Raw genomic sequence first — 22500 nt, forward strand, 5'->3', positions numbered from 1 at the left:
TTATGGTGTCATTAGAAAGTGCAATGTATATTGTTCTTTATTTAATCTGTGATTACTTATTTGCACAGATTCTGATATTGTTCAACATCATTGGGTTGTTGTTAAGATGTTAACTTTTCTAATAAATCTACATTGTGAGGCAACACTTGGAAATAGTGATATTTTACAAAATACACCGAATTACAAGGATGTAGAGAACAGGGCGCTATTGCAGACTTATATACTAAGGTTTTGATTACATTTTTTTTAATATAGTCATTCATGAAGTAAAGTGGGCCGGTCTAAGGCATGAAAATCCAGGGCTGAAAATGAGTCCCAATCCGGCCCTGGCTCTGGGAGACTCATATTCCTGCCATGTTATAGACAAAGACACTACTTGATTCCTCATTGGTAGCAGCCCACATAACTAAAAAAGGTCTGAGCGAGTACCTCGATGCGTCTCTTGTCAGAGCTGCGACAGCGGTCGGTGGCTCCGAAGCAGAAGCAGCTGGTGCAGCCCTTTGGGTTGGTTGGGTCCAAATGGAACGTACCAACTCTGCACTGATCGCATCGGGAACCCTGGACATTCTCCTATAGGACGAGGACACACAGCATGTTAGGACACACTGTAAGGCAAGGAAAATGTGTGTGTGTGTGTGTGTGTGTGTGTTGTCCCACCTTGCAGAGACACTGTCCCGTGAAGGAGTCACACACTTCCTCTTCAGTTCCTGCCTCGTTGCAGTCACATGGCCTGCAGTTGGGGTAGCCATAGAAACCGGGAGCGCAGCGGTCACACTGTCGGCCGACGACGTTGTTCTTACATCTGGAAAAAAATTAAGTAATTATCTTCGTATCTATCCATCTTAATGATCTTATTTGGTCTATCGGTCAAATGTAAATCTCTGTTCCTCAGTCTTTGAATAAAGCTACAAACTGACCTATATGGATAAATGCTAGAATGTAGTCACCGAACGAAACTGGCGTCAACACTTAAGTTAGCATGTAGCTAGCTTAGGTAGATAGCTAGCTAGCCTTGAAGGGTTATGGTTAGGGTTAGGTTAAAAGACCAAAACGTGCTTGCCACTGGGTTCAGGGCACATCTTCAGCTCGCCAGTGGTACGCTGCCGCTTTGTCGAGCAAAATGCGGGTGAAACGCCGTCATGGCCTTTGGTAACAAAGGGTTTCAGTGCGCAGCTGTGCTGTTGCCTTTGGTCTGAAAGGCCCTTTAAGGTTACATATTAGGTGAGTCACACCGTTTCTGCCACGTTTGGCCTCATATTCTTTCTCTAGTCTACAACGTCACGTTTTGGCAGGGTTCAAATAACTGTCTATGTATTGACTCCTGTGTCGTCTTTCAGTTACTTCTTTCTAGCATCCACCGTCTTTATGTGCTAAAATGTAGTTCACTCTTGCAGGAGATGACGGGAATGCCTGATTAATCATGAACTTTTTGGCTTGTTAAGATACACTGTTAGCCGACTGCAGGGTAAATGCAACTGTGTGTGTTAATACCATGCAGGTGCCGGAATCTTCAGTGATGAGAGCTTTAAATCCATGTCTTGTCCGAACAAAGCTGACACATATCTGTGTGTGAGTGAGTGTGTGTGTGTGTGTGTGTGTCTGTGTGTTCATAAGGGGGAAATGATAGCATTTTAAGATATCTTGAATTCCTTGAAGCTTACAGCGAAGCAACAAAACAACAACTGGAAGACAGGAAAGAGCGAAGTAGTGACAGAAGATGGGAAAATCAAAAAAAAAGTTGGCAGATGGTTTGGATTTTATAGAAATGTACAGATACATTTATAGAAAGAAAGACAGAAACAAATGGAGAGAGATATTGAGAGAGAGACAGAGAGGGGCGACAGGCAGAGAATGACGCAGATAGCTACAGTTTTTTGGCTGTAGTCACCTGCCTACAATACGTGAAAATAATCTCGATGTATGGAATAATGTGAAAAAGCCAGCTGAAATACTGTATGCTGTTTTGGTCAGTGTCACTCAGGGTCTGGAATGTTTAGCTTAAAAGGAACATTTTGTGGAATACACATATTCACTTTCTTGTGCTGCCTGCACGATCTGATATGCGCATGAATATGTAGTAGAAAACGTGACCCCACACTATTTGTACCAGGCGGCATATTTTTGTAGGCTACATTTTATGTTATTCATTATGCAGTTCACGGCGGGTCTGTTTTATAAAGATATTTAAATGAAGTACTTATTGTCACTGATCCAAAACCGCATATCGACGTCCGTTACATCTTGGCGACATTGTTATTTTTGTGACATGTAGTGTGGGGATGTTGTGATGTTTTTAAATGTAGCTTACACTATGCATTACGAGGTTTTTACGTGGTCGCCAATCCAAAATAATAAAGGAGTTGTTACATTACATGAACATACACCATTTTGGCTACATGTGGAATGAAGTCTGAGTCTTTCTGTCACTGCACACCTTCAGTTTCCTCCACACTCCCCTTTGCGAGGAACAGATCGTGCAGTAAACAGGATTATCATCTGCGTATGTGCGAACATCTTGCGCATGTCAAATCGTGCAGGCAGCACAGATCGCGTACCCACAATAACTATTGGCCGCCGGCACATTCACATGCTTCACATTGGATTAACATCACTTACTATATCTTTAAAGAGACCCTAGAGCAGCGTTTCTCAAATGGGGGTTCACGTTGGGTAATTTTGAGTACTTCAGGGGGTACTTGAGATTTTTTTAAATGTTAATATTTAAAAACATCAGTCATGCATTAATCCTAAAATAATTACAGACTATTGTACTGAATTAATTTAGTAATTCTAAACATTTTAGCCTTTTTTCAGTTACAATATTGTTGTTTCAGAACATGACTGTATTATGCCTTTTTTATATAGCTTTAGGGTCAAGAGGTACTTAGATGACAACATATTTCAAAAGGGGTACATTAATGAAAGAAGTTTGAAAACCACTGCCCTAAAGGGAGGGCACTTAATCAAGTTTTCTGCATTAAGGACATCCTAGAGCGAGGGCCCGACCTTATGTTTTCTCCATTTAAGAACACACTAGAGGGCACTTTTGCTGCGTTTCTTTTCCCCTGAACTTGGGGGCACCGAGTCCACCAGTGGTTGTGAACCTAAAAGTTGCCGACTGATCACTGACAACGGGGCCCATCATCATGATATGAAGACTGAAGGAGGAATAACAGAGGCAGGCGGGCTGATAAGCTGCTGTGTTGTTGGAGAAGCAAGGAGCTAACGTTTCCTAATCTACAGCTTCCACAGAACACAGACAAGAGTTGGCAAGTACAGCTGGCCAAACACACAGCAATCAACCCAGTGAGAGAGTCAGAGCCAAGATCCTGTCACGAGACAAAGCGGGCGAGAATTAACTGCCTTTTTAGGTATTTCCAAACAGAGGATTGACATTTGAGAGCTGAACTTGCTGCCCCCCCCCCAAATATATCACACAGTGGTGTCAGTGTGGGGAGGCTCTTCTTTTGAGAGGGAAAGTTGTTAAAAAATAAAAAGAAACTGCTGGATCCGGAGCCAGAAACACTGTTCCTGAGGCAATAATAATAATGATAATAATAATAATGATAATGAATCATTTCATCTGTCTTATCTATCTTGTCTTGTCGTACCTGCACTGTCCGCTGAGGGTGTCACAGTTCACATCAGGGGAGAGGACGCCCGGCCGGGAGCAGTTGCAGACCTCACACCCCACCACTGGGTGGCAGCCAAACGTCTGGGGCTCACACTGGGTGCATTCTGGGAGCACAGTCCTCGGAGGGCAGATACAGTCGCCGGTCACCGGTTCGCATAACCTCGTACCACAGTTACAGGCTGGAGGAAAAACGAGGAGGGATACAGTTAGTTACAGACTGGTGTTTACTTCAGTGGTCTGGATCGATGGAAGTAGGCCTACATTACAAGGATAATGCTTGCTGTATGTATGTACGCGTTATTGGACATTCAGTCAGCCAATCAGACACTCACGTCTGCAGTTGGGGAATCCCCAGAAGCCCGTGGCACACATGGAGCAGTCGCGGCCGATGACGTTGGGCCGACAGTGGCATTGGCCGCCGAACGGCTCGCAGGTGTCACTCTGGGCTCCGACCTCATGGCAGGCGCACGGCATCGCCCCGTTGTTGAAGAAGGCCGACAGAGACACGGCCGAGCCGAGGCAGAACGGAGAGGCGGTGGAAGGACTGGGTGGGGGAAGAGTCATTCTTTCACATACTGCACAAGCAAACTGACATGGACACTGCACTTTCCACTATCTTTAACAATAGTGGTTATTCTTCACTTTGTAATTACTAGAGATGTTCCGATACAGATACACTCCGATACACCCTTGAGTATAGAGCTGTTAAAAGATAATAAAATATATAACACACTGGTAACAGATTGGTACAAATGGAACATTGGAACATCTCTAGTAATTCTTACTGTTGAGTAATCACCAATCGCCGATTAAAGGGCTCCTTTAAAAAATGTCTACTCAACACAACAATCTGAACTCACTGACTAAGGAAAGCACGACAACTAAAAATATCATTTTCTTTCTCTACAGATGACAAAAATGCTTTTTTTCTTTGCTTCAGAAAATGTAATATGAAAAGATTCTTGCATATTCAGAGCTCTGACGCAAACTGCCGAGATACTGACTTGATGTAGAAGCTGTTTTGGCCACAGTTGCTGATGAAGTCGTAGGATTTATCCAGAGGTTCCTCGTTCAGGTAGCTGGAGCTGTAGCTGGTCTCAGGCACAACCAGCACGTAATCCTGCAGAGACACAGCATGGGGGGGAGGGGCAAGCTCCTTTATTTGTTGGCAGAACAGACAGACCAGGATAAAAGCTCCCAACTAGAAAATACCATGAGGAGCGTTTGGTCGAAGAAGTTTCGTGATTCACCCTCCGGAAACCCCCCCCCTCCCCAGCTTTGTGGCGGTGTAATGCACCGCGATGCAAAGAAACGCGTTCAACCCCGACGCAGAACTCCGAAAGGGTCACGACGCCGTAGGAGCGACGCCGTAGAGTTGACGCAGAAGCATAAAACAGCCTCACGAAGGCAAAAGTTGGCATTCACGATTCGTGTGTTCAGAGAGAGGGAGAGAGAGAGACAGAGAGAGAGACAGAAAAAAAAAAAAAGGAGAGAGAGAGAGAGAGAGAGAGAGAGACAGAGAGAGAGAGAGAGAGAGAGAGAGACAGAGAGAGAGAGAGAGAGAGAGAAATATAAAGGAGAAGACTTTACTTTGGAAAAAGACAAAGGAGAAATGAAAGCTTACCAGCCACAGCGTCCTGCCAGCAGGTATCTGCACTGTGAGGAAGACCTCGTGGTCCGTCACGTCCAGGATGATCTGATTCTCGGAGACCAGGACGTTGCGGCAGCCGTACGCGTGGGGACAGAAGGAGGCGTTGGCCTGGCCTGACGCACAAGACAAGACATGGAAACTGGCTCAATCTAGTTCTGCATTTGATATTACGTAGTCATACTTATGCATTCACTTTCAGTGTCATAAGCGCTCGGCACGCGCTCTCACCCTGCCAGATTCGTCCACCGTTGATGTACACCTGCACAGGATAGTTGGCGTGGAGCGGCTGGTGGTAGTGCAGGATGAAGACGTAGCGCCCCAGGGCATGGACACGGGTCGAGTACACCGCTGCATTCTGGGTAATGGTGGAAGGTAGGAGGAAGAGATGGAAAAGAGACAAAGATGAAGGTGGTGATGTACATGTAAATGTGCCAGATTGAGCCATGTAGGCTGATTTTCATCTGCAGTCCCTAGCAGGTGGATGGGTTTTAAAAGAAAACCTTCAATAAGCTACAGAAATACAACACATACGCATAAAACAAGAACACATTCTGTATGCATAGACAAATAAAATATCACAACCACTATTCCAGAGCATGACAGCTGGCAGGTTGGAAATACATATTAAATCCTTCCTTTTCCAATGACTAAATGGACCAAAACCAAAAGCAGAGCAAACTGCCCCAAACACGACTCCTGCTCTTACGTCCCTCGTGTTGAGTAACATGTGCATCAGGCGGCGTCCGTACCTGCACTGAATCCAGCCGGACGTGCTGGCTGTTATCTGCTCCGAGGGGGGGCCTGTCACCTCCGGTCCAGGCCGACTCGTCTCTCCGCTGGGGGGGCAGAGGAGGGGCTGGGATGGGCTCCAGCATGGATGAGCTCTGGCCCTCCTTCAGGACCAGCGAGTCTGATGGGGTTTGGAAGCGGGACGGGACGCAGGAGGAACTACACAGACAGAGGGGGAGGAGTTACAGTACAGGTACTGTATTATATGCAGCGGTGGAAGAAGTATTCAGATCCTTTTCGTCAGTAAGAGTACTAATACCACACTGCTAAAATACTCTGTTACAAGTAAAAGTCCTGCATTGAAACTCTACTCATGTTTCTTTACCTGTCGGGTGAGAACTGTCCATGAGTGCTGATGCAGTGGACTTTAGGTTCCACATACTCCATGGTGAACTGCTCTCTCGGCACCAGGTACACTTTGTGCTGAAGACAGAGAAGAAACACAGTTTTAATCAGAAGTATGCTCAAGATTGGAGGGGGGTAGGAAGGGGCCATTGTAAGCAGCGGGGATTTATATATAGATACATTTATATCTGCTGATAATATGTTGGATTCATGTCAAGACTTTTGAACTTTTGAAAAAACTTTTGAAAATTAACAATAACTTGGAGGCCCCCCTGCATTGACTCTGAGGACCCCCTGTTTAAGATCTATGCTCTAAATCATATACATACATATATACATATATGAGTGCTGCTCTCACCAGGAAGAAGCTGGCGCGGTCGGAGATCAGCTGGATCTCGGCGTCAGCGGGGAGAGAGAAGACGGCCACTCGGTTCTGTTCATCGATGGCCACGACTCGACACAGGAAGCTACACACACACACACACACACACACACACACACACACACACACACACACACACACACACACACACACACACACACACACACACACACACACACACACACACACACACAGAGTGATTAAAAGCTGTTGACATACTTCATAAAGCACAGACGGTAACATTAAACTGTGAAGCAGCTGAGTAACTCATAGGTTTCACTGCAGCCAGAACAAATATACAGTTCATCTACAATTGTCTTCCCTGTTAATATTTGTCAGCCGTTCTTTGGCTTTATCATATCCTCCCCTGTCTAATGTGAAAATGACGGGTGTGAAATGACACCTGAAATTGGCAACAAGTCATTTTTTTTTTTACAGTTTTTTTCGATTGCTAAACAACAGTGGGCACAACTGGAGTCACATGTGCAAAACGCTAACTACAGTCTGCACAGCAGCAGTTCATGTGGACCAAACTCTAGATCGTTTTTCATTGCTTGAACACAGTTTTCAAAACTCTACACACTTATCCCATGACTTTAACCACAACGTGCACAACACTGTAGATTTACAGCACTTTGTTCAAATGCTAACACACTGCTGTCAAAACTGATAACCACACATTCAAAACAGAATAGATTTCAGTCTGGTGCCTATCAAACACTGCTGATTGGAATTTTAGCTGAAAGCCTAAGTAGGTGTCTTGTTTTAGACTAGTTAGTGAAGAAATACGGTATTTATACAGAGAAAGCTCAGAAAGCCTTTTTTGTATACAAACACCAAATAAGAATGAAACAATTATACACTGTACTGTTTGAGAGAAACGGGTAAAAGAGCAAAGATACCAATATGTCCAGGTAAGATGTCTGAGGTTATGTACACAGCTATAAAAAAAAAGTGAAAAACACTATATCTTTACTATAGTAACACTGCGTTCTTACTGTTTTTCAGAAAGTAATGGAGGTGAAAGCAATAGAAACACCACATTCATTAGTATTTAGAGATGATGCAGACATCCAATGTGATGAAGAAAACTTGCCACATGATGCTGGAGAGAGGCAGGATTAGTCACACTATTCTCTGGTACTGTTACGTATGTACCTTTGTACAAAATACTTTATTGAAGAAAACTGCTGATTTTCATTCCTTCTTGTTTACCTTATGTAAAAATTGGTATGCTATACAATCTATATTTTTTCCTTAAATAAACTATTGAGTAGTATCAAGTCACTCAAATTGTTCAAACTGTAAAGATGAAAAAGTTTGTAATTTCTGTATTGGTGTTTGATGCTAGTGTTTTTACCCTCAGTGTGTTCTGAGTGACAGTATGTGTTATCTCAGTGAGGACTGTGCATACTGTTTGGCTGCTCTGAGCCTGTTTTGAGACGTGTGTTAAGAGTTGTGTTGCTGTGAATGAGTTTTGCAGGTGATGTGAACTGTTTAGTTCAGGTGACTGTTGGTAGTGCAGACTGTAGTTTGAGTTTTGCACATGTGACTCCAGTTGTGCCCACTGTCGTCTAACAATCGGAAAAAACTGTAATGGTTGTGGAGTTCTTGCTTTTAAATTGCTTGTAAAGAGGAGTGTCTGTGTAAGAAAGAGATGATAAGATATTTCATTTCTTTTAATGTAAGTTGTGAGGTCGCAGATACCACAACAAACTGGGAAGTTCCCAAAACAAAAAACTTTTCATTTCTGCGTTGTTGGAGTCACAGAAGGCTTGTATCATGTGGACGCGTCGACAGTTATGTTGTCATTACTTAGGATTCCTCATGGGGGCGACAGAAACTACGCACTGCAGCTTGAAATATAAGAAAGTCAGTCAGTTAACAGCCCAGATGGTCCTCGTACCTGTATTTGCAGTGCAGCAGGTTGAGGCGGTGCTCGTGTGATCGGGCTCCTGGCGTGTTGACAGCGACAGACAGAGTTTGAGGCAGTTCTTCCTCGCTGGAGTATTCTACCACCAGAACGTAATCACCCGGGGACGGCAGACGCCCGCGCAGCTCGACGCTGATCTGCAGCAGAAACAGGAAAACAGTTCTTAGAACTCTGCTAATACTACATAACAGTTTTGGACAAATGAGCATGAAGCTGAATGGCCTCTCCGAGTCTTCTTGTTTCTAAAACGCAATATACATACTGCACAAAAGGGATGTCCTGATGAGCCTTTTTCGGCCCCCGATCCCGATAAGATTTTCGAAATATTAAATATCTGCCGATACAGAGTCCCCATCCGATACTTAAAATAACTAAGTAAACAAAGTAACTAAAAGATGTCTTCAGGTTAACACACTTAAAGGACAATTCTGGCGCTAAATGACCCTAGGGGTTAATAATGTGTGTACCGAGTCGACTGTTCTCTGGGATATGTTTTCATGCTAATCGAATGTGTCTCTAGCTTGAAACAAGCTACCGCAAAGTGGTGATTAGCTGCTAACGCTAGCTTTGGTTTACATGTAGGGACCCTCATTATGCTACAGTGGAAGGGTGGTGCTATTTTGAGTCTTGTTAGTGGTGTAGAAACAGAGATTTACCCTCTGCCTCGAAAGCTAGCGTTAGCAGCTAACCACCGGTTTGCACTAGCTTGTTTCAAGCTAGAGACACATTCGATTAGCATGAAAACAGATCCCAGAGAACAGTCGACTCGGTACACATATGTTATTAACCCCTAGGTCCATTTTGCGCCAGAATTGTCCTTTAACTAAGCAATTTTGTAAAACTCATATATTTGCTCTATTAATGGATAAGGTACTAGCAGGATTTCGGAAATATGCCTGAATATGAAAGCTCTTCATATTTTTCATTATTTTATTATTATTATTTTTTGATAACTCTGCAAACCCTTGGTGTTCTCTCAATGAGCTTGAAATGGTTTTCACTTGACAGGTGTACATTTTGAGGGTTAATTAGTGGAATTTTTTCCCTTATTAATAAAAAAGCAAAGGGTGGCTACTTTGAAGAATCTAAAATATAAGACATGTTTTCAGTTATTTCACACTTTTTTGTTAAGTACATAATTCCTTATGTGTTCTTTCATAGTTTTGATGCCTTCAGTGAGAATCTACAATGTAAATAGTCATGAAAATAAAAAGGAAACGCATTAAATGAGGTGTGTCCAAACTTTTGGCCTGTACTGTATATATATATATATATACTAATATGGTTACTATAGAGAGTGTTTTAGTTCTTTCTTTACTAATGGATATACGAATGAATGTTATGTACTTATGCCTGATTTCATGTGGAAGTTGTTGATTGTTACACAAAAACAGTCCCCTCCTACTAAAGATGGCTTCTCAGGATGTAACACCATTTACCTGAAGATGGTCTAGTACTGAAACGTTGCCTACTATGATCGGAGTAAAGTCATCTGGGTGATTGCTGATGACCATATTGGCTCCAATCGGATACTTCCCGATCCGGTCAGGACATCCCTATTGCACCAAACATGTTCTGTCTCCCTTTCCCCTCTCTTACATCGTTGCCACTGCAGACGGCCATGTCGGGGTGGCGCGGGGTGACCCTCTCCATGGGGCAGGGGCGCGGCAGGTGGTTGTCATGACGGCAGCTGGCATCATTGGCGGAGAACGAGGGGAAGGAGTCCAGAGACAGATATCTGTACTGCAGACAACTAGACGGACACAGAGGGAGCAACAGGCGGGCAATTTAAAAGATAGTTGTTTAAAAAGAGGTCGGTGACAGTACAAATTTTGAATTTAAACGGTTTCTTCACAATGTCTGAGTTGAAAACGCAGCTTGTTGTCATGTAACGGGCACTGTTCATGTTGCAAAGACATTTTAATTGCATTTTGTGTCTGTTATGAGGCACAAAGGCACTCTTTAGAACATGCACTGACCACTGCCGTTTTAGCTAACTGGGAGCTCTGGCCATTAGCTGCAGCAACTCCAGTTTGCTAGCAACAATTTTGGTCTTTTTTTTTTCTTCCTATCAACAGTACTCGGAAACATCTAGCGATCAAGATTTAGGTACAAATTGGCCGGATTTCTCCTTTAACTATCTGTACTGTTACATAATCATGCGTTAGTGATTAACCACTCAGTATGATGCATTACTTCATTTGCAGGTACGCTTCACTAGTGCTTGAGTCCCAGTCATTCAGGAACTTCCCATTAACTAACCAGTCATTACTCATTCGTTCCTCATTCGTTCCTCATGAACTTCTCATTAACTTACTATTACCTAAAGATTCAATAATACAGTAACTCCCAGTCTGTTTATCAGTAACTAGTCATTAGTGCTTGAGTCACGGTCATTCAGGAGCTTATTAACTAACCAGTCGTTCCTCATTCGTTCCTCATTCGTTCCTCAGTAACTACCTACATTTTTGTGTACCTTATAGACCATTTTCACAGCAGACATGTTGACATGTCATAGTAGGAAAAGCACAAGTGTATTCAAACCCATTAATGATGGCTGCATTCCACTTGGCCCTGGTATTGTGCATGCTGACTCACTGAAATAGCTCACTGGGACACTTGATGGAACTGAGCCATCGTTAAGGTTATCAATCTCAGCTGTGCTTTTTCTACTATGACAAGTCAACATGTCTGCTGTGAAAAAATCTATGTGCATATTTACTTGTGGTTGGCATCAGGCACAGAGCTGTAGGTGCAGGGCTCAGTGACTCGGATCTGCAGGATGGGAGCTTCGTAGTAGGCGCTGGGCAGCAGCACCAGGTAATCCTGAAGGGAAAGCAGAGCAGGGCTACAGTGTTACTGGCTATGGGAACAATAAATACAGGCAGTTTGTAAACTCGTGCTGACATGTTTGCGGGTGTTTTGGTGGATTGAATACATGTATTCTGGTCGTTATCTCGACAAAACATGAAAATGCGCCACCGGTTGGATCCGGTGTCAAACTCAAGGCCCGCTGGCCAAATCTGGCCCCTCGCAGATTTTGATCCGGCCCGCATATCAATTTAGGTTCACAATACATTTTGGTCCATTTAGTTTTTGTTACTTTTTCTGACGTTTCTGTCACTTTTCCCGTTGTTTTTATTACTTTGGGCACGTTTTTTATATGATGGCTGAGCAACTTTTTTCTGACTTTTTTAGGGCTTTATGTCGACCAAGCTGTAAGTGAGAAGACTATATGAGACATGCAATTATACTTATTTTCCAGTGTGGCCCTTATTGAAGTTAAGTTTGACACACCCCTTTAGCCTCTAACAGTTAGAGGTTAAAGTGTTTGTATACATGTGTAAAAGCAGATGTGTGTATGTGTGTGTGTGTGTGTGTGTGTGTGTCTCACCAGTAGGATGCCCTCAGCCTCTATAACCACAGTCCAGGTTCCCGGGTTCAGGACAAACGGCTCCACAAAGTTGTTCTGGGGAACGTTGACAAAGGTCGGCTCCGCACTAGGAGCAAAGACGATCTGTTTGGACTGTTCTGAACCTGGAAAACACACACACACACACACACACACACACACACACACACACACACACACACACACACACACACACACACACACACACACACACACACAGACACCGAAAACTACATTAAAATGTAATAAAATGACAAAAATGCTATAAATTAACTATAAATTGTGTTTTAGTTAAGATTTACATTCAACAAATCACAGACAGAAAGGCACTCACACATACATGTCGAGTACTGCTATTTTGTTCGAACACACACTCAAACACACTCACACTGATGCTTTCTTGTGATTAGTGGAGACCTACCTCTGCGGTTGACCTGATAGGCTGTTATTTTACCGTTGGAGGTGGCGCCCTCAGAGTTTACATATCTGAGGATGAAGCGAGTCAGATAGACGTCTGCCTCGCTCACATAAACCTGAAGCTTCACTGCAGTCTACAGGGACCGGGTGGCAGAGGGAAGTGTGTGTTAAGATATGATTAAGATATGATTAAATCCCTGAACTCTGCACTGATCTGTGGCCCCTGAACGTGAGAGAAGACGGAGCAGCAGAGGCCGCCACCGACAGCCGCTACGAAACCACCAACCAGCACACACATATCCCACCATCATCAGACAGACAGACAGACAGACAGGAACACAGTACGAAGGACAGGAGTACAGAAAGAAGGAGAGAGCAGATTTCCACCCAGAAATTAAAACCGTGTTCTAATCAAAGTCATACAAATGTCTGTTTTTTTTTCAGTTTGGAAGTCGGGGTCAGAAAATCCTCTGGAGAAACATGGATACTAAGAGAATTTCCTTTTGCATAATTGAAATGTCCTGTAAGTCAGTGGTTCCCAAAGTGGGGTCCCCCAGGCGTCCTTGAGGGAGTTCCAGGGGGGTCCCTAGCTAGATGTATAAAGTATTTTTGATCTAAAAGCAGATGGGGGACCCTGGGACAAAATCTAATCCAATGGGGGTCTGTGCTCTGATTTGTGTCAGTTTAGGGGTCCTTGAAGTGAAAAGGTTGTGGGAACCACTGCTGTGTGAAACGACTGCATGATGTAAGATATTTAGCAGGAATTGCATTCATGACTTGGAACGTGGAACACAGCTGAAATCCTGAGCAACGCACGGAGATCTGGAGCACAGAGACAAGAGGGGAGGAGGTGCAGCTTTCACAGCATTTACTGCCCTGCCTCTGGAGTCAGGGATGGGAGGAATGAGGAAAGACTGAAGAAGAAGTAGTTGACGCTACATTTACATTGCTCGGTTTTGGTTTTTAAGCGAGAGTTTGGAGCCAAAAGTGATCTCCGTGCACACAAGTGGTTTAAGCTCCAGTAGAAGAACTAATCTCTGTTTAATCTAACACGCCCAAACCTATAATGTCTCGTCAACATTCTGGTGTACTGGGCAGGTTTAGGGGCTCGGAAACGCCAGAGCAGGGGGAATGAGAGGGGGAAATGCCAGAGCAGGGGGAATGAGAGGGGGAAATGCCAGAGCAGGGGGAATGAGAGGGGGAAACACCAGAGCAGGGGGAATGAGAGGGGGAAACACCAGAGCAGGGGGAATGAGAGGGGGTAACACCAGAGCAGGGGAATGAGAGGGGGAAACACCAGAGAAGGGGAATGAGAGGGGGAACACCAGAGCAGGGGGAATGAGAGGGGGGAACACCAGAGCAGGGGGAATGAGAGGGGGGAACACCAGAGCAGGGGGAATGAGAGGGGGGAAACACCAGAGAAGGGGGAATGAGAGGGGGAACACCAGAGCAGGGGGGAATGAGAGGGGGGAACGTAGCAAAAGATATTTGTTTATGAACCAAAACGTAGCGGTGTAAATGTAACCTGTTCCCTTCCAGAACGTACAGTTACCACAGTAGTAGTTCCAGGCGTCCTCTATGACCGACACACGGCCCCGAACGTCCGACCCCCCCCTGTTGGTGTAGCGTAGCACCACGTGGAAGAGGTCTGGAGAGCTCACCGACACCGACACCAACACTTTGGACTGCCGAAAGACCCAGCAAGGGAAGGGGGTCAGGCAGAGAGAGAAAAGAGGGGGAGACGATGGAGAGAAGGGGGAGGTACCAGTGGAAGATAGGAGGGGAGAGGAAGCGGGTGAGAGACAGGATAGATGGAGAGGAAGGGAGGAAGGGGGTGGAAGGAGAAGGTGTTAAGTAGCAGGAGGATGGTGGATGAAGGGAATGGAAGAGCAACAAGAGGACAGGGGAAGTAAAAGGAAAGAAGAAGGAGATGAACAGAGTGGAAAAGGGAAAGACAAGGGGGAAGAGAGGAAGACAGGGCAAGGGAGTAGAGGAAGGAACGATGGGGAGACAAAGTGAAGTGGGAGATATTAAGGTTTGGAGGATTAATGAGGAAACAGGACAGAGAAGCATGATAAGAAGAGGAGAGTAAAGGGGTATAAGAGGGAACACATGAGGGAGGGAGGAGAAGGTGGGAAACACCAACACAAAAAGAGAAACCAAGCCAAAAGCAAGACTTTAATACCATCACCTTCACCACTAAAAGCAAACACTTTGATCCCAAAACTCAACCCAACATATTTCTCTTTGGAGTCCCACGTTTCAGCACAAACATCCTTAGAGCTCAGAAGTAGCTAACAGAAGACTCACTTAATTAATTTTAATTTCAGAACCATATCCACATGAGGAATACAGGTTTAAAGGACAAATCCGGCGCAAAATGACTCTAGGGGTTAATAACACATGTGTACCGAGTGGACCGTTCTCTGGGATATGTTTTCATGCTAATCAAATGTGACCAGTTTTCAATTCCAGTCAGGGCTTACTCCCAGTTTTAGCACAAACCGCTAATTAGCTTATAACGCTAGTCGTCGGGGCACAGGTAAAGTAAAAAAAAATCTGTATTTCTACACCACTAACAAGGCTCAAAATATCACCACACTTCCACGGTAGCATAACGAGGGTCCCTACATATAAACCGAAGCATTGAGAACTTTGTAAGTGTACAGACAGTTTATTAAAAAGACAGTTTAGAAAGACAGTAGCGTTCACGTATAAAGGCAGGCGCCATCTTGGTAAAATAGTCACGATCAGCCGAACGCCATTGAGCTGAACTGTCACTTGAAATCTCCCATGGTCCGTGGTTTCCCAATGGGTTGATAGGAATTATGTTTGTGAAATGTAATTACATGGAAATGCATGAATTATATCTGTTTATTAAAATATATGGGTGACTAACTACAAAGGATTAGTGATTGACTGGTAGTGACCGTTTTCCCAAGATGGCGCCCTCCTGTATAGTGAACACTACTGTCTTTATAATCTATCTTTGTAATAAACTGTCTGTATACTTACAAAGTTCTCAATGCTCATTATGCTACCGTGGAAGAGTGGTGCTATTTTGAGCCTTGTTAGTGTAGTAGAAAAAGAGATTTAGCATGCCCCGACGACTAGCGCCGGATATTTTGCGCCGGATTTGTCCTTTCATATACGTTCTGTCAACTACTGCACCCACAGAGGAGTATGTAAACGTTAAATAATATAAAAATGGAGTTATATGTACTGAGAGGTAATTCTACCAAAGAGAAATATTCCTTTAAAACACTCGGCCATGGAGCAAGCTGTCTGGTTCATGCAGGAGGAGCACACATGGCAGGCCACAGTTTCAAAAATATGTAATGCATAATACACATTGTCATTTATAGGAAAAGCACATACAAAAAGGACATTTTACTGGGGGTATGGGACCCTTAGGGGGTCCTCAGAGTCAATGCAGGAGGGGCCTCCAAGTTGTTGTTCATTTTATAATATTTTTTTCAAAAATTACAAAATGTCTTAACATGAATCCAACATATTATCAACAAATATAAATCCCCACTGCTAACTGGCCTATAGGTAAGGTAGTCACTAAGGTAGACATCCACAGATACAGTTCATTCTATTCACTGTGTCACATGTATGTTTAACATTAAAACATGCTTTATAAAATCATGTCAACAATTAGTTAGTAGGCTATTTTAATAGCTTAGTATTCTATGCACTATAAAGGTATGTATAAAGGCTTTAGGCTGCCCTACACGTTATTGTAGGGGGGGTCCCTGCTCCGTCTCTCTTTCAGTTAAAGGGGTCCTTGGCTTAAAAAACGCTGCTGTAGAATATTTATTAGAAAACTAATCTTTGAGATGTCAAGAAATATAATGATCTGTAGTGAAGTCTATAGACTGGAGTCTGTGCACTAATACTATACTACTGTTGTTGACTAATGTTTTTTTAAAGATATTGTAATATCCAACCAAATCGTTAGCGTATGGAGCCATGCTAAAGGTCAAAGGTAAGGGGTGTGTTCCTACTTGGATGGGGGACATCTGAGCGTAACCTCTCCAGCTAAAGTCCGGGAACTCCAGAGGGTTGTAGCCGAACCGCACCGGCCGGCCATCCAGCACACTCCCCTCCTCGATCTCAAACTTCAGATGATGGAGGTCTGGGAAGTAATGATCTGGACGAGGTCTGCAGACATAGCAAGAGCCATTTAGAAGCGAGACATGTAGAAACAAGCTGGATTAAAATGTCTTTATTTATGTAGTTATCTGTCTATGAATCTGGGGAGGGGGGGGGAGCTTCTGAAGTATTTGATTAGCAGTTGAGTTCAAAGCACCTCTCACTGCTAGCCTTGCTCCGCCCTCTACGTACTTCCGCTCAATTTTAATTTTCCTTCAGTACTACTACAGAAAGATGCGAGCGAAGCCATTCGGTCCGTTATGGCAACGCCATATATGCCGAATATCCAGAATTTAAAGCCCGAGCAAGAACAATCTTTGCTGAGTTGTGTTGGTGGCCATGATGTTGTGGTCCTCCTCCCCACGGGGTTCGGGAAAAGTTAGATTTTCCAGCTTGCTCCGTTAGCAGTGAAGGAGTTGGCTAAGGCTAATGCTAGCGATGCTAAGCCCACGTCACGACCAAACATTAGCGATTGGTTCTGGCAGATCCAGAGTGGCTCTGGGCAGATCCAATAGTTTTAAACTTCAACAGAGTACCCGCCTTCATGAAGTTAACACTTGTCAATGGAGAGTGGCCAGACTCTCTGTACTAATGAAATGGACCAGAGTCTGGTAGGACCAGGCTACTCTGGACCAGAGTCTGGTAGGACCAAGCTAGTGTACCAGAGTCTGGGAGGACCAGGCTATTCTGGACCAGAGTCTGGGAGGACCAGGCTAGCTTACCGCACCTTTAAAAGCATAAAGCTGGTGAAACACAAGTTGGTCTTTAATATGAGGTAGTCACAGGAGATCAATGTGTTTGTCAGTGAGCTTGAAATGTACCGCTGCTGTTGATCAAAAATGCGTCTACAAAACAATATACAACCGTTATTTTCTGCATTTTTTTGGACAGCCACACGGAGCTGTTGATGAAGAGCAGCCGGTTGCACAGCCAGGTAACAACTACTGTTACTTTCGCAACTTGCAGACTCAAAATCAGATCACGAATAACAATTATTGTCTGACTTCAGGGTGTCGCAAAATCACACAGGACTGCAATCTTAAGGAATTACACTTTAACTGCAATGAAATGAAACATCATCACAAGTCAATTAAGGGTACTATATTGCACCCAGCGCGGCGCAGTGCAAAGCCTGACGCAAGTGTTTGCTAGTTTAAGACCAACGTAGTTGTCAGTTTCCCGTCCAGCGCCCGCGTGGTTTAAACAGCAAATGCACCTGCGCCCATCTGTGGCCCATGGGCGTGCTAGTCTTACAGTGAGGTGTGTTCAGGTGCATTCTGGGCGTGCTGGTCTTACAGGGAGGTGTGTTCAGGTGCATTCTGGGTGTGCTGGTCTTACAGGGAGGTGTGTTCAGGTGCATTCTGGGGCGTGCTGGTCTTACAGGGAGGTGTGTTCAGGTGCATTCTGGGGCGTGCTGGTCTTACAGGGAGGTGTGTTCCGGTGCATTCTGGGTGTGCTCTAAAGTCAATAACGCAGCAAAGAGGATTTGGACACGCCCTAAACACACCTGCGCCAGGCGCTTCATGGCATGTACTTACTCGTTAAAATAGGGCCCTAAGACTACATAATAATGTAGAAGAACAAATTCGGCATGGGCCGGTATGAGATTCTGATGGTATGATAACCTTCAGCAAAAATATCATGGTTTAATGGTATTGCGGTATTGCAACTACAGCTTTCAAATGTATTATTTTCAAAAAATATTTTTTTTCTATTGAACACAATGTATTTTATTTTGAAACACAATGCACACTGGCAGGGAGAGGGATTTCTAAACTGCACTTTCAGTCCTTTAAAAAAACTCCCGCTAATACCGCAGGCCCATGCCTGCAACAAATACAACGTTACATTTTGTTGTTAAACTCACAGGTTGCACTGGGGTCCCTCCACGTTGGGTCTGCAGCGACAGCGGCCATTCCTCTCTCCACAGGACTGACCGGCTGAACCCCCCATGTCACACTGGCAACCTGAAAACACCACGCCCAAATGTGAAGACAAGATGGCAGCATCACAGCCACTTAAGCTTTTATTTGACCGGGGGGGGGAAACCAACAATGAAAAAGTGTTATTGAACCGTGCCGAGGAGCACCCACCCTGGCAGCCAAAGTAGTTACGCTCCTGCAGGTTGTAGTAGCCGTCCTTACAGGTGGAGCAGGTCCCGCTACAGGCGTTGGGCTTACAGTGACACTGGCCACTTTCCTGTCAGAAACAAGACAGACATTAATATAATTAGAATGACAACAGAGAGCAGGGAGACACATCTTTATTGTATTTTTAATTTAGTTTTTTATTGGTTTCATGGGTGTAGCACAACATTGTGGGCCCTGTAGAAAGGCATTTTCTATGGGCCCCTCTGTGCATCCACAGCTATTCATTCTAGCATCTTTTTGGGCCCTCCTCACACAAGGGCCTTGGGTACTCAGTCCCCTTTTTAAGTACACAGAAAAGGACATAACTTCACACATCCACCAATGTTATATCAACTACAAAATATCGACTCCTGCATGTGAGTGTTTGTCTTCAGGTGCAAATATCCGCCCGCTGAACGCATCATATTCATCAGTATGAATGTCTAAATGTAGACTGAAGAAGTGCAGTTTGTCTCGCTCACCTGTGCACACTCGGCAGCGCCGCTGACAGTTCCTGCGACATTACACTCACAGTCTGCAGGAGAAAGAAGACACGCACTTCAGAGTTCATTTACGATCGTCATTGACCGCATTCAAACTAGTGAAGCATGTGCATGTGTGTGAGGTGGTGTGTGTGTGCGCGGGTAGTATCTCTTACTGGTGCATCCATCAGGAGTGTCAGGGGACAGGTTCCAGTACAGAGCTTTGCACATGTCACAGGCCGGGCCCTCCACGTGGCCACGGCACTCACATTGGCCCTAAAGACGAGAAAATAAACCGAAAAAACACAATGAAGTTTGGCTTTACGGTGCGTGATCACGGAAGGCTTGTATCATGTGGACGCACCGACAGTGTTGTTGTCATTACTTAGAATTCCTCATTGGGGCGACAGAAACTACGCACTATAGCTTTAAATATAATTTGCTAAAAACAAGCAAACTAATTAAGCAAAAAAACTAACAAATGAACACATGAACTCACCACTGGTGGTTGCACCACATACTGAACAGAGCCGGCCGGGTGGCAGGTACCAGCTGTCAATGACAAAGAAAGAAAGAAATATTAGTGATACTATGGGAAGACGTGGACAATGTGTTGAGTGTCAACATACAGCCACTGGAAGTGTATTGCAGAAAACTATCCATTATCACTTTATAATTTACCTGGCCTGTCATTGGCTGAAACAACATCATTTCCGATATACTCGTTGCTTTCACCTGCTTCTATTCCCTTTGCATGTACTTGACAATATGAGTCAGCTGTACACACATATAAACACCAATTAGGAGCTTTGCTCCATGATAATAGTTTGTTCTGTCAGACAGCAACACCTCACACTGTTTTAACTAACATGCTCTAGCCACAGATGATAACTTGTTTTGAGTTCACATCACTTCTTTTACACAACTAATACCAGCAGCTGTGTCAGAAGAAGCATTCCCGTCAGCCTCCAAGTTGTAATTGAATTGGAGATATCAGGGACTTTAGATATCTCCCACTTGGTGAAAAAGAACTTGCAGAGGCATCAACAACTAGGGGCAAAACAGCTGACCATTGCTGCCAGTTACATCGAAAACAATGCTGCGTTCCAGGCAACCCGTAACCCGTGTTTTCACAACCTTCTATCAGTGAAAGTGCCCTGGAACGGCTGTCAAACCCCTAACTTACTACCCATTGAACTCGTACCAGATTGTTGCACTCCCAGTTACAGTTTTTGGCGTCACACACAGATAAAAAACGATGGCGACCCCCGTTGATGCTGTACAGACGCCGGTGATTAACAGTGAGAAATAGAAATAAATAGACATAAATAGGCAATGTAAAGTCATTCCGCACATTTTAATCAAAACAATACACATACGATTGTGTACTACTACTACAGGCTATGTTTATTAACTGAAGCCCAAAATATGTTGCAGACTAGAAATTCCTAGTATCAGCTAGCACTAGCTAACGTCAACGTTAGGTAGCCTAACCTGAACCCTGGAACGCTACCATGTCGTGAGTCGTGACTTGAAGTCGGAAATTACGGGAGAAAAATTGTGTCTGGAACGCAGCACAAACTCCAACATCAACAGTAAAACAATCAGTTCCGCTCATATAAAAATATTTATTTGTAGCTTTTTTGCAGTTGAGTTCAAATATCAACAACCTTTGCAAAGAATCGCTTACTGCACCTTTAATGAGCCACTACAAATAAAGATAAAAAAAGCTGCAGCTCATTTAGGCGAGCTAACTGTAGGTTTTGTTTTTACATTTTCATTTCATCGGCCAATTTCTAACTGTAGTCCTTTGTCCAGATGTTTTGAGACCGGAGCAACTTAAAAAAGTCCTCTGCTACTTGTACTTGGGTGTTAGCTAGTTTTAGTTTAGTTTCAGAGAGGTTTAGTTTTAAAGTAGTTTGAGTTTGTTTTCGTCAGAGCCAGGTATAACCTCTCAGAACATATACATACAAAATACATGGATGGAGAACTGTATAGGAAGCTCGATGGTGTTTTAAGCCCCCAACGTCGACTTCAAGGCAGAGCTGCAACTGTCGACTTCAAGGCACCTAACCCTAACCCTAACCATTGCCCAAACCCAAAGGATTTTTATTATTTCTGCTTCCAACAACAGTTCTTCAAAAAAACAGGAACCTGCTGGAAACCAGGCCCGTTTATATTGTAATTTAATTGTTGCTTTTAAATTTTCCTGTATAATAAATTAAATGAAAACATGATTGTAATCATGCTCAAACTCTCTCTAACACGCCTGTGAGTGTGTGCATTCAGGTTTGGGTCAGATTAGTCTATATCCTCAACGTTCCACTTGCAGGATTGCTCCGTTACTGCCGGAAAATCCGTCGGATTTCACTCATTTAGGCCGGATGTCCGTTACCTTGGGCCTCCTTGGCGTTCTAACCTCCGGTGGATTTGTGCGGACTATGGTGAACTGCTCCTCAGATCTATGCAGGGTAAATCCAGACAGCTAGCTAGACTATCTGTCCAATCTGAGTTTTCTGTCGCACGACTAAAACTACTTTTGAACGTCCACATGTTCCACCAAAACAAGTTCCTTCCTGAGACTATTTAGCAGAGACACCGTGGCTCCATCAGGAGCTTAGCCCCGCCCACGATGACTGTGATTGGTTTATAGAAATGCCAATAAACCAGAGCATCCAGGAATGCTGTGTGGACTAGCCAGACCCTCCTCCAGTGCGCTTTGGAGGAGGGTCTTGCAAAGGTCACATTTACTGCAGCTGTCACACCTCACTTCCTTTATGTTAAGCAGACAAGAGAATTTGCCTGTGTGTGTGTGTGTGTGTGTGTGTGTGTGTGTGTGTGTGTGTGTGTGTGTGTGTGTGTGTGTGTGTGTGTGTTTTTATTATTACCTTGGCAGTTGGGGAAGCCGTAGGTGCCGTGTGCACAGCTGTCACACCTCAGCCCCAGCACGTTGGGCAGACACACACACTGCCCCGTCCCCTGGTCACAGCTGGTGTAGCGGGAGCCCTGTGCAGAGCACTGACAGGCTGGAACAAACACAGCACCAACTCCACTTAGTTACAGTATTAGGCCTATAACAATTATTACATTATTCTCTAATTGTCCGTTTCTTTAATTGCCAACATTAGCTAAGGTCTTAAGGCATATGACTGGTAATTGTTGGATTTT

General features: G+C 44.1%; 1 protein-coding gene across 3 annotated transcripts in view; it reads right to left on the reverse strand.

Moving 5' to 3' along the window:
* lama5 (laminin, alpha 5) overlaps positions 1–22500 on the reverse strand; it is a 143182-nt gene that overhangs the window by 45803 nt on the left and 74879 nt on the right. Inside the window, exons 16-37 of one of the 3 annotated variants that reach the window (XM_039799640.1) lie at positions 22221–22358; positions 19832–19884; positions 19509–19608; positions 19333–19385; positions 18815–18920; positions 18589–18688; positions 16574–16730; positions 12568–12697; positions 12129–12271; positions 11457–11560; positions 10334–10487; positions 8708–8871; positions 6778–6886; positions 6400–6497; positions 6035–6233; positions 5514–5640; positions 5259–5398; positions 4639–4754; positions 3967–4178; positions 3612–3813; positions 658–802; positions 430–570 (exon numbers count right to left, since the gene is read on the reverse strand). In XM_039799640.1, coding sequence (XP_039655574.1) covers positions 430–570; positions 658–802; positions 3612–3813; positions 3967–4178; positions 4639–4754; positions 5259–5398; positions 5514–5640; positions 6035–6233; positions 6400–6497; positions 6778–6886; positions 8708–8871; positions 10334–10487; positions 11457–11560; positions 12129–12271; positions 12568–12697; positions 16574–16730; positions 18589–18688; positions 18815–18920; positions 19333–19385; positions 19509–19608; positions 19832–19884; positions 22221–22358 — 2891 coding nt within the window. Of the gene's footprint in view, positions 1–429; positions 571–657; positions 803–3611; positions 3814–3966; positions 4179–4638; positions 4755–5258; positions 5399–5513; positions 5641–6034; positions 6234–6399; positions 6498–6777; positions 6887–8707; positions 8872–10333; positions 10488–11456; positions 11561–12128; positions 12272–12567; positions 12698–14109; positions 14249–16573; positions 16731–18588; positions 18689–18814; positions 18921–19332; positions 19386–19508; positions 19609–19831; positions 19885–22220; positions 22359–22500 lie in introns of all 3 variants that reach the window. The other 2 variants (XM_039799639.1, XM_039799638.1) reach the window with 2 other exon arrangements.

Source organism: Perca fluviatilis, chromosome 5 (genome assembly GCF_010015445.1).
Source record: "Perca fluviatilis chromosome 5, GENO_Pfluv_1.0, whole genome shotgun sequence".
Taxonomy (NCBI): Eukaryota; Metazoa; Chordata; class Actinopteri; order Perciformes; family Percidae; genus Perca; species Perca fluviatilis.